General features: G+C 56.6%; 4 protein-coding genes across 4 annotated transcripts; 1 reads left to right on the top strand and 3 right to left on the bottom strand.

The window, feature by feature from the left end:
- Nucleotides 1–761: 761 nt before the first annotated feature.
- LOC129125532 (fibulin-7-like) lies at nt 762–6,614 on the bottom strand. The gene is made up of 9 exons (XM_054641008.2): nt 6,348–6,614; nt 4,471–4,672; nt 3,880–4,036; nt 3,546–3,716; nt 3,251–3,376; nt 2,974–3,096; nt 2,745–2,882; nt 2,517–2,655; nt 762–1,370 (listed from the first exon to the last, which is right to left on the bottom strand). Exons 2-9 carry the CDS (start codon nt 4,537–4,539, stop codon nt 1,010–1,012), a joined length of 1,284 nt encoding a protein of 427 aa, XP_054496983.2. The 5' UTR covers nt 4,540–4,672; nt 6,348–6,614; the 3' UTR covers nt 762–1,009.
- On the top strand, nt 5,963–10,734 carry LOC129125358 (C-type lectin domain family 18 member A-like). The gene is made up of 12 exons (XM_054640766.2): nt 5,963–6,447; nt 7,135–7,226; nt 7,777–8,001; nt 8,067–8,164; nt 8,592–8,713; nt 8,803–8,910; nt 9,078–9,170; nt 9,295–9,401; nt 9,541–9,670; nt 9,748–9,844; nt 9,923–10,014; nt 10,167–10,734. Exons 1-12 carry the CDS (start codon nt 6,348–6,350, stop codon nt 10,202–10,204), a joined length of 1,302 nt encoding a protein of 433 aa, XP_054496741.2. The 5' UTR covers nt 5,963–6,347; the 3' UTR covers nt 10,205–10,734.
- Nucleotides 10,735–11,191: 457 nt separating this feature from the next.
- On the bottom strand, nt 11,192–12,725 carry EXOSC6 (exosome component 6). Its single transcript, XM_054640767.2, has one exon. The coding sequence runs from the start codon at nt 12,641–12,643 to the stop codon at nt 11,804–11,806; it is 840 nt and encodes a 279-aa protein (XP_054496742.1). The 5' UTR covers nt 12,644–12,725; the 3' UTR covers nt 11,192–11,803.
- A 49-nt stretch (nt 12,726–12,774) lies between these two features.
- Nucleotides 12,775–27,500, bottom strand: AARS1 (alanyl-tRNA synthetase 1). The gene is made up of 21 exons (XM_054640510.2): nt 27,400–27,500; nt 25,822–26,030; nt 25,014–25,202; nt 24,232–24,377; nt 23,952–24,143; nt 23,367–23,511; nt 21,904–22,049; nt 21,251–21,359; nt 21,006–21,156; nt 20,504–20,628; nt 19,729–19,873; nt 18,943–19,121; nt 18,354–18,467; nt 17,343–17,549; nt 16,527–16,711; nt 15,999–16,107; nt 15,230–15,343; nt 14,839–14,958; nt 14,288–14,374; nt 13,319–13,432; nt 12,775–13,040 (listed from the first exon to the last, which is right to left on the bottom strand). The coding sequence occupies exons 2-21, from the start codon at nt 25,963–25,965 to the stop codon at nt 12,855–12,857; spliced, it is 2,907 nt and encodes a 968-aa protein (XP_054496485.1). The 5' UTR covers nt 25,966–26,030; nt 27,400–27,500; the 3' UTR covers nt 12,775–12,854.
- Between the last annotated feature and the right edge of the window lie 313 nt (nt 27,501–27,813).

Raw genomic sequence — 27,813 nt, forward strand, 5'->3', positions numbered from 1 at the left:
CGGGCTCAGAAAGGTTCTGTGTGTGGCCGGGGGTGGCGTGTCCTTGGCTCGCTGTCCCCAAAGGCCCTCGTCACCTTTTGAACCCCCGGCTGCGCTCCCTGAGCAGGGTCTGGCCATGCTGGCGGTGACAGGGAGCGCTGCACCCCACTTGTCACAGCGCACCCTCCTCCAGATGGGCGCAGGGGGACAGCTCCAGTGCTTGGCGAGCTGGGGAGCTGCAGGTTTGACCAGCCTGTGTCAGAGCTGCTGCAGAGGGAAGCCTCCTGCACAAAGGAAGCACAGCCTCGTCTCTATCCCCTGCTCACCAGGGCCAGGGAGCCCTGATGTGCTTTCCAGGCACTGCTGAGGACAGTCCTGGCTGTGCAGGATGTTCAGGGCAGTGTGTTGGAAGTTGTGCCTGCCCATAGCAGTGGAGTTGGCACAAGATGATCCCTTCCAACCCAAAGCATTCTGTGATGATCTGCTCAGCCCATGTCCCATTTTTATGCTGGGGGACTCTTCAGCATGGCCCCAGGAACAGCAGTGCTGGGAGGGGCACGAACCCTGTATGGGCTTGGTAGATCTACTGGTTGCTCACCCCAAGCTCTGCAAGGCGACCCTGCAATTGGCACAGCCACCAGCTGTCCCCAGGAGCCTTGCCGCAGGAGCACAAAACATAGAGCAAGGAGGACACCCTTCCTATAGCCACTTTTCTTTTATTGGAGTTTACAAGATACAAGAAGCTGAATCTGCATGCCAAGTGCTGTTGGCTCACTCTGTCTTTCCCCTCTGTGTGCCATGTGGGCAGAGAGGAAGGGGGCTGGCAGAGGCAGGCACCTCCAGGCCAGCCCTTCCATTGCCCATAGGGTTTTTCCTATAGGGAAACAGTTTTTGCTGTGATGGCTATGAGAAAGCATTATGGCAGAGGGCTATCTCCAGTGGGACAAAAACTGGAACCACTGAGCTGAACCTGCTCCATTCCTCCCCAGGAGAGGCCCTGGCATGGCCCCATACCTGCCTCCAAAAGGAATCAAAACACATAAGGGGACACAAAGGCCGTGACCTTGAAGATGTGCTTGCCCAGGAGGACTTTGTGGGAGAACTCGCTCATCTCCACCTCCACCTCCAGCGTGGCCGGCCCCGCCACGGGGCTGGTGAGCAGCAGCTCTCCCGTGTGCCGGTCCGAGCGCCGCACGGCGAAGACGCCCCGGCCGTGCCCGCCCGCGATGGCGAAGCGCAGGCTGTCCCCCAGCGAGCGCGTGGTGGACATCCTGAACAGGACACGGGGCACCGTGCGGTTGGCCTGGAGCGGCAGGTAGTGGAAGGAGATGGAGCTGGCAGCCAGCTGGCAGGCTCGGCTGTCCATGGGGCAGGGGTTCCGCTCGCACTGGCTGCCAGGAGAGAAGGGTGCCACCGCTCAGTGCCGTGGTTGGGCTCTTGGTGTAGACACGTTTCTCCTCACAGAGAAAAGCAAGGCAATTTTCCCAAGAAAATTCTGGGATTCACATTCTCTGAGCCTCAGAGAATTATCAAAACAATTCTTATCTAATTTGGCGCGCCTGTGTTTGTGCAAAAGTAGAATGCAGTATGGAGATTGTTTACCCAAAGTGATGGTGTTTTGTTTCCTTGGCCTATTAGGGCCAAGGTGTGTGTGTGTGTGAGGACTGTCAGCTGACAGCCACAAGATTCAGTGCAGTGGAGTACAGTGGAGTGCCTAGCAGATTCAGTTTAGATGTAAAGTAATATAATGTAATATAATATAGTATAATAAAGTAATTAATTAGCCTTCTGATAAGATGGATTCAGATGCATCATTCTCTCCTCTCGTTTTTGCTCATGGGGCAAAAATACCCACTATACTCAAGGTGCTGCCCTCATCCTTGCACACAAGCCCAGCCCGTGCCACAGGCACCACCTCCAGCCCCGCTGTCTGTCCTGTGGAAGAGCAACCCAAGACAGTCACATCCAGGTGTGCCCATCATCAGATCTCTCCCTCATCCCTGTTTCTGCCAGGCAAATGCTGTGGCTTGCAGGGACACAGCTGTAGGTGACACTCTGAGACTGGGACTGGGTGGGTGCCACAGTCCCAGCTGAAGGCCAGGGATGAAGCCAGATGTGCATCCTGAAGAGGAATCTGTCAGGATCAGGGATGCTCCTCTATTTGGTGGCACAAAGCAGTTGAAGCTCAAGAATGGGATGGGTGGGACTGCTGAAAGGCAGCTGATGGCACGACATATATGTGCAGCAGAGGAAAATCAGAATCATTCCCCCCAGGCTGGGACTCTGAGAGGGGCCAGGATCCTGAATAAAGCCACCGCATATTGGGGTGCTCCCAACCTGCAACCCCAGCATCCCAAGACCATTGGGGAACATGCCAAGCACACCTGAGCACCCCATGTGGCAATGTGCTACCAGTGCTGCCTGCTACTCTCCCTGCTGCCCCTGGGTGACACAATACATCTCCCAGCTCACAACAGGACCCATCACCCTGGGACAGGGCGTGACACAACCCGAGCCATGCACAGCAGGGTACTCACAAGGCAGAGGTCTTGACATAGCTGGTGTTGTGGTGTGGTGGAGGGCACTTGGGGCGCACGCAGCGGTGGCCCCCAAAGGTGTTGATGCAGAGGTCGCCCTGGCTGCAGTTGTGCTGCTTCCCAGTGCACTCATTCACATCTGTGGTGGTGGCACAGAGTGAGTGGGGCTGTCCCCACTGCACCCCTCTCCCTGTGGCAGGCTCCCTACCCAGCACCCTAGGTTCTTACCCTCACAGGCATTGCGGTCAGCCTGGAGCAGATACCCAGGGGGGCAGAGGCAGCGGTAGGAGCCAGGGAGGTTGAGGCAGTCATGGAGGCAAATCTGCGTCTGGGGGCTGGACTGGTACAGCTGGCATTCATCCACATCTAGGGTGGACAAAGTGGGGAATGGTCAGAGGTCCCATTGCCACCTTGGTTTCCTGCCCTCCATCATTTCATCATCTTCACCCCCCTTTACCTTGGCACACGCCACCAGGTTGCAGCTGGAAGCCGGTGTCACAGCTGCAGCGCCGGGAGCCCGAGCGGCCCTCGGCACAGCGGGGCTGGCGGCTGAAGGAGGTGTTGCTCAGTGTCACCCAGTCTGCAGGGGACAGCAGGTCTCATGCTGGGGCATGGGGAGATGGTGGGGCCAAGGTACTGGGGGGCTGCCAGGGAAGGGGGAGACAGGCGCAGCATGGCCAGGTAGTGTCCCCATGAGAATCCCCATCCTCTGCAGCCCAAACCCAGACACCTACAGGAGTAGATGGGGCTCTGGCAGCTGGGGCCTGACCAGCCTGGGGGGCAGAGGCACGTGTAGCTCTGGTTGCCATCCACGCAGGTCCCGCTGTTGGCACATGGGTTGCTGGTGCAGTCATCGGTACCTAGGGAGAAGGAATTCATGAGCATCAGCTGGAGAGGTGCACCCTGGCCCAACCCCAGTGCCCATTGCTGCAGCCTCTGGGCAGAGCAATGGAACCCCACAGCTCAGGGTGGCAGAGGAGCCTGTAGGGAGGGCAGAGCTCATGGCACCCCAGCCCCGCTCCACTTCACTTCTGCAGAAGGGTTGGGTGCCGCTCCACGTGCGGTTGTGCCGGCAGGTACGTGTCTCTGAGCCCACCAGCTGGAAGCCGGCGTCGCAGATGAAGTGAACCTCGTGGCCCACCCGCAGGCTCCGGCCCAGCATCCGTCCATTCAGGGGCACTGCCAGCTGTGGGCAGATCTCTGTGGACAGACAGACATGGGTGGGGATGGGCACTGCCAGCCTGGAGCCAACCCCAGCCTGACAGGGAGCTGGGGGTCCCTTGCCTGGGCTGTTTGTGTGGGGCCAGGGATCAGAGCTGGCCTGGAGGGAATGTCACCTGTGGTGGTGACCAGCCAGGATTACCGTTGCGTTTGGTGGCCGCTCTCTGGAGGTGGCTCTGCAGGATGGAGAGCTGGTGCCGGAGCCCGCGGGTGCCCTGCAGGTGGGCAGCCTCCTGTGCCACCAGCAGCTTCTGCATCTGCCGCACCACGCTGAGCGCTCGCTGCTGGTTCAGGCACTCCTGGGGGATCATGGACACGCCTCAGTCATCTGCTGGGTTCCCCTGCCACCCTGCCATAGCCTGGGAGCACCCTTCCGAGCAGGCAGCATCTTTGGGGTTGGTTTGGATGTCCTGCCCTGGACAGAGCCCCTTCCCATCCTGGCTGGGGTCTGACCCTGGCTGTGTGTCTGCTCCAGCCTCAGCCCCCACCTCCCGGTCCTGCTCTGGCACTTGGATGCTGTGGAGAAGCTGCATGCCCTGAGTGCATTTAACATCATTTCACTGCTGCAGGGGAAAAGCCCCATGACCATCCCCCTGGCCCTGGCAGCTCCACAGGGGCTGTGGCTGTGCCGTACCCCCCACTCCGGGGTGCTGGGGTGTGAGAGGTGGGTGCTGAGCAGCACAGAGAGGGAGGTCTGCTGGGGGGCTGGAGGGGAGGGAATGCAGGTCCTTACCTGGGAGCTGCCGAGGGGCAGCTGCAGGATGCCCAGGGCCAGCCAGGCTGGCAGTGGGATGAGGAGCATCACGCTGGGGCTGACTACAGGGGCAGGACGCTGACGGTCTGTTTCTGCTCACAGCCGCACTCCTGCACTCGCAGGGATTTATCCGCAGCCTGTGCCCATGTGTTTGTTGGTTTTTCCCCTGCCTGAGGCCGAGCTGTAGGAAAGTTCCCCCTTGGCACTGGCTCTAACCTCTCCCTTCCCTTCCCTTCCGTTCCTTTCCCTCTCTGCACATCAGAGGCTTTGGGGCCTTTCATGTCCCAGGGCCGGCAGATATCGGGGCCAGGCGGTGGCTGTCACGGCACTCACGGTGGTACCGGCGGTGCCGGGCTCACTACACGGCCAGTCCTGGCTCTGGGGCTCCCCAGCATGCAGAGATGCAGGATGAGGCTAATCCCGTGCACCAGCTAAGCCTGGGAAAGTCTCCTGGGAGAAAAGATGACTTTGGAGTCTGTGTGGGGGTTCTGCTCACTGGTGGGGCTGGGGCTACTGAGAAGGGGAGCCCAGGAATGCTGCAGACTCACAGCTTTGCTGGGGTGAGCTCAGCCCTGACTGGATTTCAGAGGGAACCCCAGGGGGCTGCTGCAGCCTGGAACTGGGGTGCAGTTGGTGTTACAGTCCACATTAACCCATAAGGGTCAGGGTTAGGATTAGAGTCAGCATTAGGGCTAGGGATGAGGTTAGGATTAGGGTTAGGATTAGAGTTGGGGTTAGCATTAGTGTTAGGTTTGGGGTCAGCATTAAGTTTAATGTTTTGATTAGCATTAAAGTAATTGTTAGGGCTGAAGTTAGTTTTTTTGTTAGTGTTAGGATCAGTGCCAAGGGTTCAGATCCATTTTAGCAAGAGAGTTTGTATGAGAGCTGGGGCTGGCGTTAGTGTCAGGGTTCAGGCCAGGGTCAGTTTTAGACTCAGGCTGAGGGAACTGAAGCATTTACAGCTGGGTTTATGCTGACACCTTTATGCAGCTCAGTCCTGACAGCTGGTGTGTAGGATGCTCCCGGTCCCTCCTGCCTTGCAGAATTGGCATTGCAGAATCCTGAGCAAGGATGTCTGAAGCCCTCACCTCTGCCCTGTGCCAGGGGAGCACCTGCCATGGATTCTGCAAAGCCCTGTGCTGGTGCAGAGCTCTCATGGTGCTGTTGAGCCCCCTGAGCAGCCTGGGCTGTGGGACCCCTGCTTGATCCAGGTGCCCATTGAGACACGGCCCCCTTGTGCCCAGCACCTCTCCCGCTGCCGGCCCCTGGCTCTCACATCCTCCCACCCGGTAACCACACTGCCCAGCTCTCCGGAGCGGGTATTTGGCTTCGTGCCTGCACGGTGTGTGTTACCTCCCCGGCATGTTTAATTCATGGGGCAGGAGGAAGGCTGGCAGCAGGGGCCCCCTTGCTGCCCAGCCCCTTGGCTTTCAGTCTCCCAGTGTCCCAAAGTGGGTGCCGGTAGCGACCCCTGCTCCTGCTGCCTTCACAGCCCGACCCGGGCTGGGCAGCGGGGCTGGGGCAGAGCACGGAGGGCTGACCCCGCTGCGGGACATCCCGGCGGGGCTGCAGCCCGGGGCCCCGGGAGTTGTCTGCCACATTCGCTCCAGCGAGCAACTGTTTTGACAGAGCCATTACTCACCCGTCAAGCTTTTGTTCCCGCTGCCCAGCGGTGCCTGTCTGGAGCCCTGAATAGGATCAAATCCTGCAACCAGACACACACACACACACACACACACGCACGCAGGAGCGCACGGCCGAGCTCGCCCCAGAGCCGGGGCTGCTGCGGGGCAGCTCGGCTCTCCCCAGCCCTCCCTCCGGAGATTGGGGTCTGCTCCCCACATCCCGGGACCTACATGAAGCTCCTGGTCCTGCTGGTTTGCAGCCTCCTGGTGTGGAGGGTGGGTGAGACGAGATCGGATGCTCCAGAAAAGTTGTCCCCGCTGGATCCGGGAGGTAACTGGTGGAGGGGCTGCCTCTCCGGCAGCAGGGCGGGGAGGCAGCGAGTTTGGGGGATGAGTGCACCCTGAGCATCGTCCCCTTGGGCCAGACCAGATGTGTGGGGGACTGGGTGGGTGATGGCACCCAGGGATGGCAGTGGGGGGCTTGGTGGGTGATGGGGGCTGAGGATGGAATGGGGCTGGGAGAAGGGGCATGGACTTGGTGATGGGATGGAGTTGGGGGGCTCTGGGGCTGGTGTTGCAATGGAACCAGGGGGCTCTGGGGCTGGGAATGGGATGGAGCCTGCTATGGAATGGGGCTGGGGGTCCTGCAGCTGGTGATGGGGGTTACTGATGGGTCTTGCTTGCCCAGTGGGGTCTGGATCCTGGCAGGACAGAGGCAGGGGGGCAGAGGGGCACATTCCTGGCAGTCTCAGCCCACCCGTGCGAGACGGGGGCCCAGCGGGCTGCCCCCCCTCGTCCCCTTGCCCCTTTTGTGCTCCCAGCCCAAAAGCTCTTTCTTCTCTCCCCTCAAGTCTCCATGGAGACCCGGGTGCCTTCCCGGTATCCCCGGCTGCGGTCGGACCCTTCAGGGGGATTTCCCACGGCCCCCTGAAGGGTCCGGCCTCAGCCAGGGATACGGGGAGGGCACTTGTACCTCAGCCCCCTCGGTCCCTGCCCTATCCCCTGCTGTCCCCCCCAGATCTCAGCACGAAGGAGACCTTCCTGGTGCTCTCACTGCACAACAAGTTGAGGAGCAAAGTGCAGCCCCCTGCTGCCAACATGCAGAAGCTGGTGAGCACCCTTGCAGATCCCGTGTCCCCCACTTTTGATGTCACATCCACCTTCCTGCTCATGCCCGGGGAGGACACACAGTAGTTTGCTAACACGCTAATGAAGCAGAAGTGCTGGCTTGTGTGGGGCCCCTGGGGAAGAGCATGTCACTGCCACATCCAGGGCACACTGAAAACAGGGCTGATCCCTTGAAGTGCCTTTTGGTGTCCCCCCATGTCCCTCTGATGCTTCCCAATCACCCAAGGACACAGCAGGGCTCTTTGGAGTCCTTTGTGGAGTCCCCCATCATGGCCCTTGATATTCCCCGACCACCTCACACCTGAGCACACCAAAGGCAGGGCTGGTCCCTAGGGGTGTCTCCCATGTCCTGTGGTGGCCCTCAATGTCCCTCCATCACCCCCAGCCACCCACACCAGGGGCAGGACAGGTCCCTTGCAGCATTGCCCATTGTCGAGCCTCTGATGTCCCCCGGTCACCTTCCGGACTGACCATCTCGGTGGTCCCACACCCCCTGGGGCTGTTCCTTGGGTGGCTCATGCTCATCCCGCAGGAGTGGAGCGAGGAGCTGGGCCGGCGGGCGGGGGCACGGGCAGCCAGCTGCCTGCAGGGCCCCGCTCCGCCGCCAGCCCCGCAGCTGGGCTGGAGCGAGCAGCTGCTGCCGGCGGACGCGGGCGGCTTCGGGGCTGTGCTGGAGCTCTGGTTCGCCGAGGGACAGCGCTATGACTACAGGACGGGGCGCTGCGCCAGCAATGCCACCTGCCGCCACTACACCCAGGTGGGCATGAGGGGCACGGGGGGGCTGCTGGGGACCGGACCCCCGTGACAAACGCTCTCCCACAGCTGGTGTGGGCCACAGCGGGGCAGCTGGGCTGCGGCCGGCACCGCTGCCCCGGCCCCCACGGCCCCAGCGAGGCCTTCGTGTGCGCCTACTCGCCGGGGTAAGGGGCTGCGGTGGGGCCGGGGCGTGGTGGGTGGGGCCCGGGGCGTGGTGGGTGTGGTTGAGAAGGGCGGGGCTTAGTGGTGTGGGTGGGGTCTCAACCAGGGCGGGGCATGAGCTGACCTATGGGATGTGTGGCAGGGGAGGAGGAGCTTGTCCCGGTGGTGGGTGGGGCTGGGTGATGTGGGTGGGGCTTGGAAATGCAAATAGGGCCGTGTTTTATAAGAGAGAGGGTTTGGATGTTCTGGGCCGAGTTGTGTGCTGTGGACTGGACCGAGTGCTGGAAGTGGGTGGGGCTGGGGAAGGAGGGCGGGGTGGTGATTTAGAAATGGGTGTGGCTTAGCGAGGTGGGTGCGGGCTTGCCCCAGAAAGGGGTGTGGCCTGCCCGGGTGGGTGGGGCATCTTCATCCAGCTGTCTGTGGGGCCAGGGGCAACTGGGAAGTGGCCGGGATGCCCATCCTGCCCTACAAGCAGGGACCCTGGTGCTCCCTCTGCACCGCTGGCCTCTCTGGCTGCTTCAAGTCCTGGGACCACAGTGGCGGGCTCTGCGGTGAGTCCCCCCTGTCACCATGGCCTCTGCATGACCCTGGAGATGCTGCCCCCACCCCTGATGCCCCAGTGTCACTCTGGTGTTTCCAGAGGTGCCCAGGAACCCCTGTCGCATGAGCTGCAGGAACAGCGGGCGCCTCGACATGAGCAGCTGCCAGTGCACCTGTCCCCCCGGCTACACGGGCAGGTACTGCCAAGGTGAGAGGGCACCGTGCAGCCTTCAGAGCCTTCTGCGTGGCTGCTGCAGGGCATGTGAGCGCAGGGTTGGTGCAGGGCATGCACAGGCACAGCCAGTGCAGTGTGGGCAGCACAGGGGACATGGCCAGCTGAGGCCCCTGGCAGCTAATGCAGTGCTGTGCCCACAGTGAGGTGCAGCGGGCAGTGCCTCCACGGGAGGTTCAGGAAGGAGGAGTGCTCCTGCCTCTGCGACGCGGGATATGGAGGAGCTGAGTGCGGCAGTGAGTCTGTGCCCCCTGCACTGCTGTGATCCATAGGCAGGGCACCCCAAAGCGGGGCAAAGGGTCCTCTGTGGGCCCCTCTCTGCTGGCCCAAGGACCCACCTGCTCCTGCCTGTGTCCCCAGCAAAGATCCATTTCCCCTTCCATGCCTGTGACGTGCGGATAGACAGCGACTGCTTCATGGTGTCCCCTGAAGCCGACACCTACTATGGAGCCAAAATTAAATGTCAGGTAAACTCCTGGGGTGCTCCGAGCATCTCTGTGCAGCTGAAAAGTGCCACCCACGCTTGCAGTGCTTCTGGGCATCTCTCCTATGCTTGGAGCAGTGCTGGGCCATGCAGGTGGGGCAGACTCGCTCCCTTCCCCACAGGAGAAAGGAGCGATGCTGGCCCAGATAAGAAACCAGAAGGTTCAGGACATCCTGGCTTTCTACCTCAGTCGCTTGGAGATGGGCAACAGGGTGACAGATACTGACTTTGAGACTGGAAACTTCTGGATTGGTGAGAGACAGCAGTAGGTAGGGGGCAGAGTGCCTGGGGTGCTGGCAGACATGCTAACCCAGGTCCTGCCCCCCCAGGTCTCACCTACAAGACATCCAAGGCTTCCTTCCGCTGGGATGTGGGTGAGCCATCCTCGTTCACCAGCTTCGCTTTCGGGCAGCCAGACAACCAGGGGTAAGTGGATCTAGAGGATACCAAACTCTGCATGGTGTCACTGCTGGCTGGCTTCACCACCATCCTGATGGGACACAGGTTTGGGAACTGTGTGGAGATGCAAGCGTCAGCTGCCTTCAACTGGAACGACCAGCGCTGCAAGACCCGAAACCGGTACATCTGCCAGTTCGGTGAGTGGGCAGCTGGGAGCCCTCCTGGGCCTGCTGGGCCCTGGAGCTGCCAATCCCCTGCTCTGCTGTGTCTGTCCCTTGTTGCCAGCCCTGCCCAGACCTCTGTGTCTCTCCTGGGGTGGGAGGCACTGACTCTACAGTTGCCATTGCAGCCCAGGAACACATCGCCCTGTGGCAGCGGGACCCCTGAGCTGGCAGCCCTGGGAACTGGCCAGCGCTGGCTGCTGTGCTGAACCTGGGGCTCAGGAGGAGCCTGGTGCTGTGCAAAGCCCGGACCATGGCTCAGGAGGATCTCTGCACAGCTCACTTGTGCAAGGAATGAGGGGCTGATGGGACCCATGGCACTGGGACCTGGCAAGAAGGGGTGTGCTGTACGTTAGCATCCCTGACACAGCATCTTCTTCTGCCCCTCACCTTCCTCTGCCACTATCACTCTGTGACACCCTGGGCAGGAGATATCCCATGCAGCAGCCAGGTACAAAAGCATCCTCCTCCAAAAGTGGCAGCTGGGCTGTGTCTGGACTGTGGCCTCAGTGTTACAAGGGGCCAAGGGGGCTCTTTGGGGGTGCAGACCTTGGCATAGCTCAGGGAGGACCAGGCTCAGCTCTGAGCCATTGTCCTAACCTGGGTGAGAATGCCCCAGCCTGGTGGGTTTTTCACCCTCACCTGCTCCTTCATCATCTGCGTGGTCATTAATAAAGACCCTCTCTCCTTTGGGAAGAGCAATTTGTCTCATTTTCCTCCCCTAAGCCAACCAGACTCTCCTTAGCCACAGTCCACATCCTGCCTGCACTGGATGGAACCTCCAGTTTCATCTCTGGAGTGGGTTCTGGGGTTGCTGGAGCCAAGGCCAGCCTTGGCTGAACACATCTTCAGCATGTGGGGTTACCTTGGAGAGATGGTGTTAGCCAAGAGCTGCTTCTTCCAGCCCCAGGATGGCCCCAAGTCACAGCACCCTATGTGCTGGGTGCAAGCCCACCACGGTGCAGCTTGGCAGACAACACCACCTGCTCCACTCCATCCCCAGGAATAATCAGATTCCAAGGAAGCACCCAGCTCCCCCTGAACTCCTCAAGGACAGTGAGAGCAGAGGGGGTGACCCTGATTGTAGAAGCACATCCTTCCACCCCTGCCCATGGCTGGCAGAGGCCCCAGGAGGCCCATGCAGGCAGAAGACTCACCAGAAAAAGTACTATTTATTATTATGAAAAAACCAACAAAACACAACTCTGCCACCCTGAAGCACTGTCTGGGCAAGAAGTCCAAGGGATGTGCAGTCCATGCCATGGTGTAGTTCCTGCCTGTGCTGCTTGCACAGATAGATATGGTGAGGAGCTTGGAATGAGGGTTACAGCCTGGGTGGAGATGTGGGGTCCTAGAGTGCCAGCAATTGCTCGGAGGGAGGTCTCGGGTAGGCTCTGGCTGCTGAGGCAGTCTGGAGAATGGTCTCCTGCAACACGAGGGCTTCTCAGGTGCACTCTGGGGTGCTCGGGCAGTGTGTGGGGGGTGCAGATTCCCGTGTCCTTGGGCACAGTTCTTGGGTCTCCAGCAGTGCAAAGGTTGGCTCATCCACTCTCCAGCGGCATCAGGCATGGATCAGGGGGTTCACCAGCAGTAACAGTTAAACTTAATAAACTTTTAAGATTCTAAAAATAAACTTATTTTAATCCCCAACAGTGATGTGTGGATCAGGCAGGCTCCAGGGGTCTCCGGCAGCATTGAAAGCAGCTTGGGCGGCCTCTGGGAGATGCCCCATCCCCAGACTGGGGTACGCAGGTCTCACGGGCACTCAGGCACTGGTGGCGGCGGCGGCAGCAGCGGTGGCGGCGGCGGCGGCATCGCGGCGCTGTGCGGCCCGCAGCAGGCTCTGCCGCAGCACCGGGTACTGCCGGTGGCAGCCATCGAGGCCGAGCCGCAGGGCTTGCGCCCAGTCCTCGGGCGGGCCGCCCCGGCCGCCGCCCAGCACGGCCGACACCTGGTTGAGGGCGGGCAGCAGGGCCAGCGTGAGGCGGGCGGCGGCGCGGCGCTCCTCGGGCTCGGCGGGCTGCAGCATCCACGAGGCGGCGGGCGCGGGCGGCCGGCACAGCGCGCAGCCCACGGCCAGGTCGTACATCTCCACTCCCGCGTCCGCCAGCGCCAGGGCGGCGGCGCTAACGGCGGCGGCCAGCGCCGAGCCCCCGTCCTGCAGCAGCAGCGCGCTGACGGCCAGGCGGGCCCGCGGGTAGCGGCCCAGCCGCACCGCCGGCTCCAGCGCCTCCCGCAGCGCCGCCGCCGCCTCCCGCTCCGCCTCCCGCTCCGCCGCCGCGCCCGGCCGGCCCCGCGCCCCTCGCCCCGCGAACGGCGCCCGGCGGAACTCGCAGATCAGCCGGCCCGGGCCGGGCTCGGCCGCCTCCCGCGGGCCCCAGGCGGCGCAGAGCACCTTGGTGCCGCTGCCCAGCTCCACGTAGGCCGAGCCCTGCGCCTGGCTCAGCAGCCCGGCCCGCGCGAACAGCGGCCGCAGGGCACAGGGGTCCCGCGGCGCCGCCCCCGCGCCCTCTTCGTCCTCCTCATCCTCGGCCGCGGCCGAGGCCCACAGCGCCGGCGGCTGCGACTCCTCCGGGCCGCGCAGGCGGCGGTGATCCAGCGGCATGGTCGGCGGGACGCCGTGAGGGCGGCGGCGGGGCGGGCCCGAGCAGGAGGCGGGCACAAGCTGTGACTGGCAGCGGGATCCCAGCCCACCCCATCCCGTCCCGTCCCGCCTCCATAGCCGGGGAGCACAGCGCGGGGCAGGGAGCCTTTATTACAGGAAAGCTGCGCAGGGGACAGAGAGGGAGACAAAGGGACCGGGGTTCCCCCCTCAGTCAGTTCTTCAGCTCCCCCAGGCGGAGCCTGGCAAAGTCCGTGGCCAGTTTCAGGGCCTCCTGCAGGCAGCCCACATTCTTGCCTGTTGCCTGTGCAGAGATGTCCTTTCCACCGCCTTTGCCGTCCATCAAGCCAGACACTTCCTGCACCCACTGGCTGGCCTTCAGGCCCTTATTTGCAGTCTCCTGGGCAGGAAAAGAAACCCAGCGGTCAGCACAGCTAGCAATTGCCCTGCCCTATGCCTACCACTCTATTAAGTCCTGACTCTTCCCCTTCCCTATTTGCAGAGCATAACCCCTCTTCCCTCACTTCTGCAGCCTGACAATAAGCCCAAGCACAAAGGCTGTAGCTCTTGCCAAACCCCAGTCAGTTCTGGCCGTGTAATGTTAGATAGTTCCTGTCTGGAGGCTGCAGCTCCTCCACAGAGGCTCAGGGAGAGGCAACTACACTGTCTTGGCATTACCTGGGGTACTTGACACAGGCAGGTGATCCTGCCAGCTTCGTTATCCACAGCAAAGAGCATAGCAGCAGTCTGGGGGGAATTAGTCTTGAAGAGCTTCAGAGATTCATTCAGGGCCTGGAAGAAAACAAAATCATTATATGACTGCCTCCCTGCACTTGCACCCAGCCAGCCCCAGCCCCAACAGCACCCACAGAGACCTCAGGGATCAGGAATTGCATTAAACCAGCCAGCAGCACTCTGCAATGCTCCTCCTCCCAAACATCAGCCATCTTCACATTCCTGGCAGTGTAAAAGCCTTGGCAGGGGACATAAACCCAAGGCAGGAAGATGCTTTTATTTCCCCACCTTGAGGTATACAGCAATTGGCAGGATCAGCCCCAGAATAAACCTTTGCCTGAGTGTACTGGCTGGAGGGCTGGAGGGGGAAAAGCTCCTCCCAGCAGAATGGAACAGCTGTTCCAAAGGGAGTCAAGAGTACTCAAACACAGCATGAAGAGCCTGCAAGAGTTATCAGACACAGCAGGGAGGGAAGAACCAGGGAGACTGTCACACGTTCTATTATTCTCAAGGAGACCATCATCCCTCACTCACACAGACAGCACAAGCATCAAGACCTTCATGGCTCAGCAGAGCTGCTGCTCTCAGTCCTTTAAGTGCATTTCAGTGTTGTGACTGCTGCAGGATGAGTCTTACCTGGGACACAATGGGATTTCTGCTGGGCTTCCTATCTACCAGCATGGCTGGAAACTCAGCAAGTGGTCAAAACCCCACCACCTCTGGAAGCCCATGTGCCAGTCAGGAGGTGGGACACAAGAGAATATTCCAGTGGTCTCTTCCCCTTCTCAGGGATGGCAGGTGGCAAGAGGGACAGCTCTGTAGCACTGAACCACCTCCCCAAGTGGTGAAAGACCACCCAGCTGCTCCTCAGGCAGAGGAAGGTTGCTGAGGACAGATCTGACTTTCCCATACCTTTGCTGAGGCTCCATTCTCCATTTCCATGATGACCCATGGCTGGTTAGGGTGACTCTCAATAACTTGCTTGGTCTTCTCCAGTACCTGAGAACAACAGTGGTCAGCCACTAAACCATCCACACTGTGTATGGACACAAGAACCACCTGGGTAGAGCAGGGACAGAGGTCCTCAAGCAAACACACCCACAGCCCAGCCTGGAGCAGCCTCACACTATGAAGCCAGGAGGAATATACTCTGACAGGCAGGTATGTGGCCTGCAAGACACCAGGTTGAGCATGATTCCTCCTCCAGAAAGCTCCAGTGGGATCCAGGAGGAAGCCTGCACCCAGAGGCACTGTTCGGGCAGGAACAGGCTGCCATGCTTCAACCCAGGGAACAGGCACAGAGGTAATTCTACTTCAGGAGGCAGTAGGAGAAGCTGGAAGCCTGAACAGCATGAGGGGCACTCCCACACATCAATTCTCCTCCATCCTGGACATTAACAGAGCTCCCAAATGAGCTCCCCACAGCCCTCCCACACTGTCCTTTATTCCAGCCCAGAGCTCACTCTTTTCTGGATGTCAGCTTTGCTTGCTCGGTCCAGGTCATCCATGACCTTCTTCAGTGCTTTAACAGCCTCTCTCAGTTCATCTTTCTGCCACTGTGGGATAATAGCAGTGGCCAGAGTCTGCAAAAGAGGAGCAGGTAGAGAAGGTTAAAGGCACCTTGGCAGGAGATGCAGCACCTCATTGACTTTGCCTCAGCTGGCAGAGCCCAGCAAGCTCCACTCCTCTCCCAGTGCCAATGACCTGAGGAAACAGGTGCTGGCTGCAGCCCCCATGGAATGCAGGGCTGCTGGAACAGAAGCAGGAAGGGGAACTCAGGTCACATTAATACCCAGTTCTGGCAATCAAGGTCCCTTTCACTTTGGGGAGGCAGAGCACTGCTATCATCCTCACCTCACTGAGATCTGTGATCTCCTTCTGCACGTCTTTGTTGGGAGCTGTCTGGACCTTCACCTTGGCCTCCAGGGCTGACAGCAGTTTTCTGAGGCTGTCAACTTTCCTGAGGGCCTAGGAGGATAAAATCTGAGTTAAATCAAGCTGGAAGATTGAGCAGGCTGGGCTTTTGGTCACCCAAGAGTGCAAAAAGGTGAGGAATGCTGGAATCCCCCAGGATGGGACTTAGTAACTCTTGGAAAGCCACAGGGCCAAAGCAGGCAGCACCTGACCAGAACCAGGGTGTGATGATGGCACATGGGCTCCAGGTCTCTTTCCTTTGCCAGGATTGCCAAGATCCCCCCAAAAGAAAAATCATCTCCCCCATGAAACCCCTTTCTACCACTTTAGGGAGCACCAGCCCACCTCCAAAGTCACTACCTCCTGCAGCAGAGGAGTGGATTCTCAGACTTCACCACTCTCCTGCTGGCCCTGCCAGCTGCTGAGAGCTCTGCATTGGCAGCCACTCTGAAAAGCAACCTGAGCTAACTCTGGAGCCATCCCACACACCCACCCAGGTTTGTCTGCCACAACACCTGCAGCTGAGACTTCCCTCTCTCTTCCCTGCTCTGACTGTAGTACAGCCAGGGTCTTCAGAACAGTCTTTGGCAACAGCAGCACCCTTTTCCATGAGTCCCTCAGAGGCTATTGTGCAATTTTGAACAAAATGAACTTTAGCACAGGGTTAATAGGTGGAATTTCACAGAGGACCTCTCCTGCCTACCCTTACCTTCCGAGCTTCAGCCCCGGTGACTGCAACTATCCTCCGAATGCCTTTAGCAATTGCTTCTTCTGAAACAATCACAAAGGGGCCAGCATGGCTGGAGTTCTGCAAGTGCCTTTGGAAAGAACCCAAACAGACCCACAAGAGAGAGTTAGAAGTGCACTTCTCAATTCAGCAAGAATCAGCAAAGAAATAAGACAACCATCCTGCCAGAGAAATGCAGCAGTGTGGGGACAGGCAGAAAAAACAACCAGTGCTGAAAGCAAATGAGTGAGGAAAGGGTGGTAAGACCTGTGGTCCCAGCACTACCAGAGACCCTGCGTGAGGGCAGGGGCAATACAGGCAGTTTCCTGCCTGAAAAAGGTAATTTTAAAGAGTGATTGACTCAGGACTGGGAATGCAAAGGCACATCATCACCACCACCTCCATCTCTGCCCTGGCTCTCCCCAGTGTATGCTCATGACATGAGCTCAAGCTCCACAGGAACTCCTTTCAGCCACCCTGGTACCTTCCCCAGCCTCTCCAGGTACTCACGTCCCTCCGCAGAACTCAATAGAGGTGATGGAGCCCCCAGGGCCAGAGGGGTCAGCCAGCAGCTCCTCCACAGGGATGCCAATGGAAACCACACGCACAGGATCGGGGTAGGTCTCATCAAAAACTGCCCGAAGTCCTTGGATAGCTTTGGCTTCTGCAAGAGGGCAGTCCTTGGCATACACAGTCTGCAGGGACAGCAAAGGGATGCAGGTAAGAGCCAGTCATGTCAGCTGTGACTGAGGGCCCACATTCCCAGGAAATATCTTCCTCTGAAAGATCCTAGAGGTGAAGTCTTATGCCTTACCTGAGCTGGGGCTTGTTGAGCTACAAGAATCACAGAATTATTAAAAGACATCTCATCTTCAAAACTCCCAATACCACCTTCTCAGACTCCCTGTGTGTTACTGCACATGCAAATGGTTCCAAGCACAGATTCCAGAGTCCTTCAGGGTCGGCTCTAACACTTGGCACCAGACAGAGCAATTCTCCTGCCATTGGGGACACATCACTGGGTTGCCTGGGTGTATGCTGTAAATCCACCCAGGCCTGCAAAACTACTCTGCCAAACTTCCCAGCTCTTGCAGCTGATGTGACACTACTGCAGGTGTGGGAACACTTCAACCCTACAGAGGGCTTGAAACCAATGAACCAAACAATCCATATGGGGTTTTCCCACTCAAAACCCTCCAAGGTGATGGCAATCTGTGCACAGTACTGCACCAACAGCTCAGAATCCTCCTGTGCATGCCCAACTCCCAGCATCCCAGATCATCCAAAACAAGGACTCAAGGCATACAACGTGTCACCCATACCCACCTTTGACTCCTCGATCATCTGGTTGGCAATCCCCTCAACTTTCTTGATTTCCTGTGTGGACAGGGCTCCCTTGGCCGTGAAGTCGAAGCGCAGGCGGTCGGGAGCCACCAGGGAGCCCCTCTGGTCAGCCTCCCCCAGCACGGAGCGCAGGGCGAAGTTGAGGATGTGGGTGGCCGTGTGGTTGCTCATGACCGGCCTCCGCCTGGCCTGAGGGAGGAAGCCACTGTTGGATGGGGTCCCACACCCCAGAGCCACAACCACCTCCAGCAGCTGAAGGGGAGGTTAATGCCCTGCTCCAACAGAATCCTAATCTAGCTCAGGACACCAGAAACAACTGATGGCACTTGCTGCCTTGGAGCTTCAGCTACAGGAGTTACCCACCAAATCTGTGTGTGGCTTTTTTCCTGGCAGTTCCCTTGTTTGGCCTGTGTGGAAAGGGGCCAAGGACAGATAAGGACACAGATAACTAATCTCTGTTCCTCAGCAGGGAAAAGCACTTCAAGATGGAAGCCTTCCCTCTTCCTCTAAATGTGCTGCCTCTATAGGGAAGGGAAATTCATCAGGCTGACTGTGCTCAACCCAGAACTCACTCAGCAAGCTGAGCCCACAGGAGCAACATTTGGACTGGGGCAGACAGACCAGGCTCTCTGCTGTTGTCCCCACACGGTGGAGCACCACACATGTCTCCCTGCAAGTCCCAAAATGACCCAAATGACCCAAAACACATGACCCAAAATGTGTTTCTGCCTATGACCAGCAAACCCAGCAAGAGAGGCTCTGAGCTAGTGGGGCATTATCTGCCTTGTGGTAGGAGAAAGCCAGGTGTGAAGCAAGAGAGACTTGGAGTCAGCCAGACACTGGTTGATTGTGTGATGCAGGGAGAGCAGGACGCAAACATCAGGCCCCTAGAGTGGCACTGATGAAAAGAAACAAGACAAAATCCAGAAACAAAATCCAGAGAAAAGAGAAATCCAGAGAAAAGCCCATGTGTTACACCATGTTTTAACTCACCTCATCAATAGTCAGGTGGACCTGATCTCCTACTTTCAAGCTCCCATACAGAGTTCCTATGTGGAGCACGTAGCCTCCCCGGACCTGAACGTTCTTCACAGTAAATTCTGTTTTCTGTACAAAGAGGGAAATGCCCCATGTGAGCAGAGGAGACATCCAGCCAGAAGTCTGAGTTGCAACTGGAAAGGTCCCAGCTGAGAGCCAGACTGGTGTGTGTGCTGGAGAAAGCTGAGTGTCCCTAGGCACAGCACACAGCAAAGCAGAGAAGTGAATGAAGGTGAGGCACAGTTATGGGGCACAGAAAGAGCTCCCCACCTCAGCTTCAGAGCACTGCCCTTGGGCTTGGCAATCCCAGCACCACCACCACAGGCACCCACATTCTGGTGACAGTAGCACAGAACTGAGCTCCTCAAGGAGCAAGGGGAACAAAACCCCAGCACATCCATGCTGCAGCCCCAGAAAGGAGCCCTGTGCAATGCGTGACATCTGACACGGATGGGAAATTGCTGGAGCTTGCCTGGCCCCTTCTCCCCTCTGCCCAGGCCCTGAGTCAGACTGAGCCTAGCAAAAGGCTCTCAGGCCCACTCACATCCTCCCTGCTGTCATCATCCTTGACCATGTAGCCCTGGTCGTAGATCTGCCCCCCCTGCTCGGCGTAGAAGCAGGTCCGGTCCAGCACTATGCCGCACTCCTGGCCAGTGGAAACCTCCTCCACAAACGTCTTCTCCCTGCGGATGGCTTTCACTGTGGCCACGAGGCTCCCGAAATCTGCCACCAGGAGGACAGGCAGTGTCAGTGAAAGGAAAACCTTGAAGACACCACATGGGAGCAGAATGTTATAGCAACACCTCCCAGTTATTGCAGGAGCTCATGGCACAAACCCCCACACATTTGCAGGGGATAAGGAGAGAGGACAGTTAGTTGGAAATTTATTTTAGTGCCCTCCAAGGCAGGGACTGTCACTGCCTTCCACACCTATGCAGCAAAAGTCAACAGCACATATGGCTATGAGCCTGCAGCCTCCTGAATCTCCATCAAATAAAAAAACTAGCAGAAGAGCCAGAGCAAGCAAGCCAAGAACCCTCCAACAGGCCAAGCAGAAACTGCAGTCTCCTGCAGCACTGGCAAAGGAGCAGCTGAGAAACACCAACAGAGGAGTGTGGAGACATAAAGCTGCAGGAACAGGAATTCCCTTAATTTGGCAACAGCAGTACAGTAGCCCCTGAACAGTCTGTCATCCTTCTCTGCTCAATAGAAACAAGCAGACTATTCACCTGCACAGCCTCCCAGTTCCAACTCCATGTCCCAGGAAAGGGGAGGTACATGCCAGGGAAGGTTTAGTAGCAGAACAGGACTGTGAGAAGGTATTTCATACCATAGGTACCGCTTGGATCTGAAGCATAGTTGTATTTTGGTGAATCATCTGTCACCTCCAGCCCTCGGGCTCTCAGCTCTTCAATGGCATAGATGTCCAGCATGAGGAGATCTTCCCCTCCAGCACCCTTGCCCTGGGATTTGAGCTGCCAAGGAACAAGGTTTGAGAAATGACCTGCCAAATACCAAGGTTTAAGAAACACCAATGCATGCCAGCCTAGCTGCACATCTTGCTCACATCCCTCAGCACCCCCTGATTTAGAGCTCTCCCTGGGAAGCTGTCTGCCAGCACCTGGAGTGTGCCAATTTTTCTGGCTTCAGAGCATCCAGTTCCAGCATGCAGACCAAGTGGGCCTGAGCCCAGTAAGGACAAGGCAAGTACCCAGCTGGTCAATGCCACTCCCTGCTGCTGCTGCAAACATACTGGGAAATGCACCCAAGGTGCAGGCCTGCCTGGATACTGAGCCTTAGACAGGGAATAACTTCCCTAACCAGAACAGGACAGCAGAAGTGCTCCCAGCACTCCACTATCTCTGTCTGAAGGCTGAGGTCAAGGTTCTAGGCCTTGCTAGGGAGCAGAACCAATCCCAGCTGTACAGAATAAACACGTCCCACAGCAACTGCAGTTGTCCTGGATTTTCCCACAGGAAAAACTATGAGGCATATGGGGTGTGAGCAGACTCAGTGAGAAAGGAGCAACTCATGACTGAAAACTGAAAGGAAGGGAATTCTACCTGCCCACTCATAAACCAGCTTCCCCTGGAGCTGTTACCCACCTGAGCATTTTTCCGCTCCTCTTCAAAGCCCTCCATGTCTACAACAAGGCCCTTCTCCTCTGCAATCAGCCCAGTGAGATCCGCAGGGAAACCATAGGTGTCATACAGCAGCCAGGCAGTGTCACCTGCAGAGAAAGGGCAAAGCAGTCACCTCTCATGTTCCATGAGACACTGCTCCCTTCCCTGCTCCCCCACCATAGCTCTGAGCTATGGCAGGACAGTGAACAGGTCTGGAGAATGTGAACATCCAAAAGGCTCCTTCCTGGCAGCACAGAGATGTGTGTCTGGGCAGCTTAGAAACCTCAGCAAGCGAGCACAAGCCAGAGGAGAGACAGGTGGTTCAGCTCTAACAGATGTCCTCTGACTCCAACTTTGTCTCCCTACCACCTTCCACCACTTCTAATTTTCCTACCCTTTCCCTTCCTCCAACTTACCTAAGCCCTTATGTAATCCCAGATAACAAATGCCTTTTGCTGTATCCAGACAGAACTCACAGCCTTACCAGGAATGACTTTACTGTCCCCAAGGCTCTGGATCTTCCTGTCCAGGATGCGACGGCCTCTGCTCAGTGTTTTCAGGAACTGATCCTCTTCTTCATTGATAATGTCCTTTACCATATCTGGGTCCTTCTTCAGCTCAGGAAAGGCATCTCCCTGCAGACCCAGGAGGAGGAGCCCTTCAACATGGAGATCTGCACACCTCAGCAGAGGAAGTCTTAAGCAAATAGAGTGGAATAGGAGAACTTACCAGTGACTGCACCACCACATCAACCAGAGTAGCAAAGAAACCTTTGGGGGCATTGAGCTTCTCATGGGAGTAGCGCACAGCCCGTCGAAGAATCCGCCTCAGCACGTACCTAGGGAATAGCAGAGCCCCCCTGTAAATGTTACACATCTGAGCTGTTCTCAGGGGCTCCACCAGCATCCACCTACCAGCACCCCCTCCCAGGACCAAGAGCACAGGGTTTTCTCCTCTCATTTTCTCTCATGGCAGCAGCAAGGCACAGGTGAGGTGCTAGGCCCCAGCTCCATGACCCACATTCACTGTGTGCTTATGGAGACCACTAGCACCTGCAGCACAGCCCCCCAGCCCAAAATTCCTTGCTTTTTCAACAGCAACAGTGCACCAAGCTGGGCTTTGTGACTTTCTGCCCACAGTCATCTTATCTGGGGGCTGGCACAGCAGCAATGGTGCTCACAAGAACCTTCAGACTCGTGCATCATGTGGGTGTGAACCTTACTAGAGCCATTCAAGCATCAAATATCTGAGCAAACACTCTGCTACCCACTGCTTTAATGATGAATCCAAAGAGATCCCAGAGACACAGGAGTTCCCAGAGCCTTGGGGGAAACCTTGCAGAACAGAATGGGAGTGATGACAATGCAGCAGCTCCTTCTTACCCTCTGCCAGTGTTGTCAGGCCTGCCCCCGTCCGAGAGGGCCAGGGTGATGGTCCGTGCATGGTCAGCCAGCACACGGTAGGCCATGTCTATTCCATCAGCATCCTCGGCCCCAACCTGCCCCAGGTACGGCCTGGCACCTGTGCCCTGTGCAGAGGAGAAGGCAGTGGGCACAGGGTACAGCTACTGACAGTGGCACCATGGCAGAATCACAGGGGAGGGCCTCAGAAGCCAAGCCAACCCCACCACCCACAGCCACAGGAGAATATTCCTTGTGGAAAGAGGCAACACAGTGAACCTAGGGGAGGCACAGAGGGCTCTGCATGGTGCCACAGCCCACATCTCAATGGCCAAAAGTTCTCCAAATCAGAGGCAAGAAAATCCAATTTATTCCATCATTAAGAGCCCAAAAGAAAGGAAGAGGGAGAGTACAGGGAAATCATTTGTTTTGCACATTGGCTCAAGGACTCCAACCTGGCATAACCTGCCCAGCCAAGAAACCTTTCAATTTCTGTCACATGGGAGATGATCCCAGCTTTCCTCTTTTAGGATGCTTTTATCCACACCCTAGGGAAAGATACTGCTGTAACCATGCACTTGCACGTGTAACCACTTGCTTGCACGTGGTGCAAACCTCCAGCCATGGGCACAGTCCCTCCAGCCAGGCTCCCTGAACATGGCAGGAAGGCAGACAAGGACACAGAGGCTGTGTCCATTCTCTAGCCAGTAGACTTAACACTGAAAAAAGGCAGCTCTCCAATTCCAACTCAGAGAATCTGCCTTAGCACATACCTAGGGAATAGCAGAGCCCCCCATGCAAATGTTTGCTGGTGAGCTTGGCACCTCATTCCTTAGAGGTAGCAGGAGCCTGGGCTCTTCTCCCTGCATTTTATCCAGCATGATCTAGAGTCAGGAAGCTCTGCCTCCTCCACAGAGGTAAAATAAAGCACTGCATACAGAACTTCCAGCATGGGACCACGTTACCCATGCTGGACAATGGACAATGCAGCAACAGCACACAGGTTCTGCCAGTGACTGTTGTGGTTTATGGCAAAGCACTCCTGGCTAAGGGAATTTTCTACAGATCAGCATGTTGCAGGTGTGAGGCTGAAGGACAAATTGATTCTGGGTTAGCAGTACCACGTGCTCTCTAGCATGTGGCAAAAAGATGGCACTTGGCTATGTTGGACTGCAGAGTATCTCCCACAGGGAGAGGACCATGGAGTGTCCATCAGGACAGTTCACAGAAACTGGGAAAGCTGCACCACTCACTGTCCTGTTTTCCCCTGGAAAGATGTCCCAGGGCAGCAATCACTGTGCCAGCCTGGGTTCCTACCTCAGCAAAGTGCAAATGTGTGGGCTCACAGAAGTTGGGAAAGCAGAGACCACCCTGTCCAACCAGTCCCATACATCTCCCCAAGAATTCAGGGAATGGATGCAGCTAGGTCAGGCTTCAGTTCATACCTTTTGGATGGCTTCAAAGTAAGGAAGGAAAAGGTCAGTGTCATAGTTAGACATCTTGTTCTGCAGCACAGAAACCAGCCTCTCCAGGCCCATCCCAGTATCAATACTTTTCTTAGGAAGGGGTTTCAGTGTCCCATCAGCTTCCCTGCCAAAGAAAGATGAGATGTTATGGATGGAGGCTCTGCAGGGGGAACCCCATTTCTCTCTTAGTCTCCGTAAGATTTAGTTCCATCAGATTTGTGACCCAGGCCCATACACAAGCCACACAAAGGACAAATTTGATAAAATACAGTTAACAAGACCCTCAGCAGCAACTTAGACCCAGAGCAGACAATAACTTATTTCCTACTGAACACTTGGCAGATACACAGACAAAATATTCTCAGTTTGTCCCAAAAGCAGCGTGACCAGCCCGTTCTGTAACACTGGGTAAGGGAACAGAGCATGACAAAGTGCTCAGCTGCTGGATAACTGGGAATGGCGAGTAAGCCACGGGCAGCTGAACGAACACACAGCCCAAGCAGCCTCCCAAACTGAGCTGGAGCCACCTGGCTCACCTGGAAGCTGGAAGAAGGTCTGGCTCACCTATTGAACTGTATGAACACCAGGTTCCAAATCTCCAGGACGTTGGGGTCATCCTGATTGACCAAGTGTGAAGCATCTCTGTCCCCAATCCGGTCATAGTGGATCTCGCTGCAAGGGCCACAGGGGCCGGTGTCTCCCATTTCCCAGAAATTATCCTTCATATTGCCAGGCAGAATCCTGCCCTCAGCCAGCCTGTAAGAAGAAATTTTTCCTAATATCTAAGCCAAATAAATTCCTATTGCTCATCAAAACAGGCACCTTCCTCAGTGAAAGGCCTTACCCCAAATCCAACCAGATCTGCTTGCACTCCAGGTCTGGCTGCAGTCCTGCAGCCTCATTTCCACCAAAGTAAGTGACATAGAGTCTTTCAGCAGGAATGCCAAACTCCTTGGTGAGAAGTTCCAGTGCCAGTTTACAAGCAAGTTCCTGCAGAAGGAAACATGAGGTCAGCAAGTGAATGCAAAGACAACTTCTCTTCAACATCCAAAGTACTGACTACTGTAGGTATCAGCAGCTGATAACTTTCTGACTTTTGACATAAGAAAGAGAAAAATTACTACATGCAGTGAAGAGGGCACAAGAAACATCTCACATGACTGTCTTGATGCAGCCAAGTTAAGGCCTAGCATGTTCACTGCCTCCAAAAATGCTTTTAATTCTGACTTTGAATACTAGACTAGCAAGAAGCTTGGGAAAGGAAGTCATTATTGTATGATCACTCCTGTTTGAAGGTGAGTCAGTCATAGCTGCATATGATGCAGACATAGCTGCACATGATGCCGACATGTTAGTCCCCACATCTCCAGGACAGCCACTAAAATCTCCACCTGAAGACTCCAAACTAGCAGAGGTAATTTAATCAGCTTTGTAAACCTTAAGTAATTAATCTCAATTAACCTCAAGCTGCAGGGTTGGGGCAGCTTCCAAACTCATTTATTCCAAAGGAGCCACAAGCACCTCTTTGCCAACATATTCTCTTTCCTCTTGGCAAGTGCTCTGCTGAGCTCATAGAGATGGATAAATCTGCGCAAGAGATTCAGAGCTGCACCCAGACTGTTTTACCTTGAAATAATCCCCAAAGGACCAGGACCCCAACATCTCAAAGAAGGTGTGGTGGTACACATCTTTGCCCACATCATCCAGGTCATTGTGCTTGCCCCCTGCTCGGATGCACTTCTGAGTGTTGGTGGCTCTGCTCAGCTTAGCGAGTGGGTGTGAGGGGTCGATGGTATTGAGGAAGATGGGTTTGAACTGCAAGGAGAGAAAAAGGACAAGTGAACTGCTAGAAAAGCTGAGAAACTGAGGAAAGCACTCAGAACCTGTTTTCAAATGTTGCAAGCAACAGCAAGGCAGTAAGTGTCATGATATCACTAGTCTGAACATACCCAAAGCACTTCCAGAAAGAAACCTGCTGCTCCTGTCCATGAGAAGGCTGCCTAGAACTCAGCACTCATACACACACACAGGTGTTCCTAAAGCCCACCAAACCCCAGGCCTTCCAAAGGGACTATAAGCTGTCAGATTGCCAGCTGTCCAAAATAAAAAACTGGGTGCCGATCTGCAGCACAGCCCTTGCAGCATCCCAGTCTCAACCGCTCTTCAAAGACACCATTATTCATTTGTGCCAGGACTGCTGTGGTACCAAGGGTCAAGGAAACGAGACTGGCAGAGCTCTCACCAGAGGAACCTGTTCCAGTGCTCTTGCCAATTTTGTGAGAGCATAGAGGACTCCAGAGGACACACCACCCATCTCCCTGTGACCAGAAGGAAGGTGGAATAAACAACAATTTTTCCAACAGCTCTGCAAACAGCTTCACAGGTTCCAACAGGGTATGTTTGTAGGACTGCAGTGCCAGTGTGGGAATCCTACCTGGTTCATACCAGCATTGGCAAAGAGCAGTGTGGGGTCATCCAGGGGGATTGTGGAAGATGAGTGCACATAGGTGTGCTGGTTTTCCCTGAAGAAGTCAATGAACCGTTGCCGGATCTGGCTGGCAGTGAGCGGGGTCTCCATCTGGAAGCTGGAAGTTGCCACTGTCCAAAACAAGTGGCAGGAAAGTGGCAAAACCTTGGTTCAGTCTGAATAAATGAAAACAAACAACACTGATGTGTTGTCAGCTCAAGGTGAACATCAAGATCATTGTCTCCAACTCCTGAAAGGGTCTCCCCACATTGTTAAGTACTCACTGAAACTTCTGTTCAACCATCAATCTGCCCCAAAAATGTGGTGGCCCAAGCTGAAATTTCCTCTCCCCCAAATTCCCTGATTTCTGGGGCTCTACCTCAAGTTGCCTGTTGTTTGAAAACACATTGTTATAAAGTATCCAATTCACATGGATACTAAACTTAGTAAGTTGTGTTTGCCTTACTGGGGACAGAGGGAGGACTGCCAAGTAAGTCACCAAAGCATTCAAGGGGATTAAATGCAGAGTGAGGAGACATCATTACAGCTTTCCACTATTTAAAGGGGCTTATAAAAATTATGGACGGCAACTTTTTACATGGGCAGGTAATGATATCACAGTTTTAAGGGGGAACACTTTTAAACTAGAAAATGAGAGATTTAGGTTAGATATTAGGAAGGAATTATTCCCTGCATGGGTGGTGAAGACCTGGCACAGGTTGCCAAGAGAAGATGTGGCTTCCCCATCCTTGGAAGTGTTTAAGGCCAGGTGGGATGGGGCTTGGAGCAGCATTGTGTAGTGAAAGGTGTCCCTCCCTATGGCAGGGGTGTTAGAATCAGGTGGGCTTTAAGGTACCTTCCAATCCAAACCCTTCTGTGATTCAATGACTAAACCATAGAACAGCCAAGTTTGAAAATGACCTCTGAATATAGCCTCGTCCACCCTCCCTGCGCAAAGTACAGCCAGCTGCATGCCCGGAAGGCTTCCTTGAGGGGACCCACATCCCTACATGCACACCAGAGGCAAGTGACAGCCTGGAGGGCAGCACCGCCCGTGTCCTACGGGCACACAGGGCTGTCCCTGACAGCTCAGCGCAATGCGGATCCAGGGAGGGAGGCGAGTTCCCAGCAGCCTGCTGCGGCGCGGAGAGACGGGAACTCCCCGCAGGAGCAAGGCCTGGGAGCACTCACAGCACACAACCAATTGGGCTGGAAAAGTCCTCTCAGATCATCGAGTCCAACCTCGATGCTGCAGGAGGGAAGGACCCGAGGTGGGGAGAACCAAACACAGCAGCAGCCCCAGGCCCTATCAGAGCCTCTGCCCAGACACAGCCGCTCTCCAGTGCCCGAGGAGCGGTGAGGGCACCGCGGTGTCCGGCAGCGCCGCCCGGCATCCCCCCGCGGGCCCGCGTGGGGCGCGACCAGCGCACCGTCACCCTCCCGCCCTGCCCTCTCCGTGCCCCTCTCCCCTAAGCCCGCGGGTCCCGGCGGGGCCATGAAAGCCAAACCCAACAGACGGAGCTCCCCACCCCCCTCGGGCCGTACCTGCGCGCCCACCGCCGCCCCTCGCTGCGCTCCTCCGGCCGCGCCGCAGCGCCGCTCCGCCCCGCCCCCCTGCCGGACACCAACTCCCATTGGTTGCAAGGGCTGTCACTCTTCTGCCAGCCCCACCCGTCCGCGCGGCGCCCCGCCCCCGGCTGATGCAATGGCGGGACACGGCGGCCACGTGACGCGGGCGGGCTGAAGCCTCAGTGGGTGCCGCCATTTTAGGGATGCCGGCCCTGCAGGCGCAGGGAGGTCGCTTAAGAAATCAGGTTCGGTCCCTGGTGTGCAACGAACCGATAATGACACATCGAGTGAGACATTGTTTGATTCAGAGCTGCCCCAGCCTGGGTGCTCAGTGGTATTCCATAAATCCAGCACACCCCGCTGGACTTTCCATGCTGTTATTTTTACTCA

This window comes from Agelaius phoeniceus, chromosome 12 (assembly GCF_051311805.1).
Source record: "Agelaius phoeniceus isolate bAgePho1 chromosome 12, bAgePho1.hap1, whole genome shotgun sequence".
Taxonomy (NCBI): Eukaryota; Metazoa; Chordata; class Aves; order Passeriformes; family Icteridae; genus Agelaius; species Agelaius phoeniceus.

What these genes read in the sequence shown, in the direction of transcription:
- EXOSC6 (XM_054640767.2), bottom strand. Translation starts at nt 12,643, where the DNA reads ATGCCGCTGGATCACCGCCGCCTGCGCGGCCCGGAGGAGTCGCAGCCG.
- AARS1 (XM_054640510.2), bottom strand. Translation starts at nt 25,965, where the DNA reads ATGGAGACCCCGCTCACTGCCAGCCAGATCCGGCAACGGTTCATTGAC. An exon ending in ATGTGGTGGTGCAGTCACTG is followed by an intron (nt 21,157 to 21,250) that starts GTAAGTTCTCCT and finishes CTGGGTCTGCAG; the next exon opens with GGAGATGCCTTTCCTGAGCT. An exon ending in GGACAGTAAAGTCATTCCTG is followed by an intron (nt 20,629 to 21,005) that starts GTAAGGCTGTGA and finishes CTTTCTCTGCAG; the next exon opens with GTGACACTGCCTGGCTGCTG.
- LOC129125532 (XM_054641008.2), bottom strand. Translation starts at nt 4,539, where the DNA reads ATGCTCCTCATCCCACTGCCAGCCTGGCTGGCCCTGGGCATCCTGCAG. An exon ending in AGCGGCCACCAAACGCAACG is followed by an intron (nt 3,717 to 3,879) that starts GTAATCCTGGCT and finishes GTCTGTCCACAG; the next exon opens with AGATCTGCCCACAGCTGGCA. An exon ending in ACCTGGTGGCGTGTGCCAAG is followed by an intron (nt 2,883 to 2,973) that starts GTAAAGGGGGGT and finishes TGTCCACCCTAG; the next exon opens with ATGTGGATGAATGCCAGCTG.
- LOC129125358 (XM_054640766.2), top strand. Translation starts at nt 6,348, where the DNA reads ATGAAGCTCCTGGTCCTGCTGGTTTGCAGCCTCCTGGTGTGGAGGGTG. An exon ending in TGGAGGAGCTGAGTGCGGCA is followed by an intron (nt 9,171 to 9,294) that starts GTGAGTCTGTGC and finishes CTGTGTCCCCAG; the next exon opens with CAAAGATCCATTTCCCCTTC. An exon ending in GGGCAGCCAGACAACCAGGG is followed by an intron (nt 9,845 to 9,922) that starts GTAAGTGGATCT and finishes GATGGGACACAG; the next exon opens with GTTTGGGAACTGTGTGGAGA.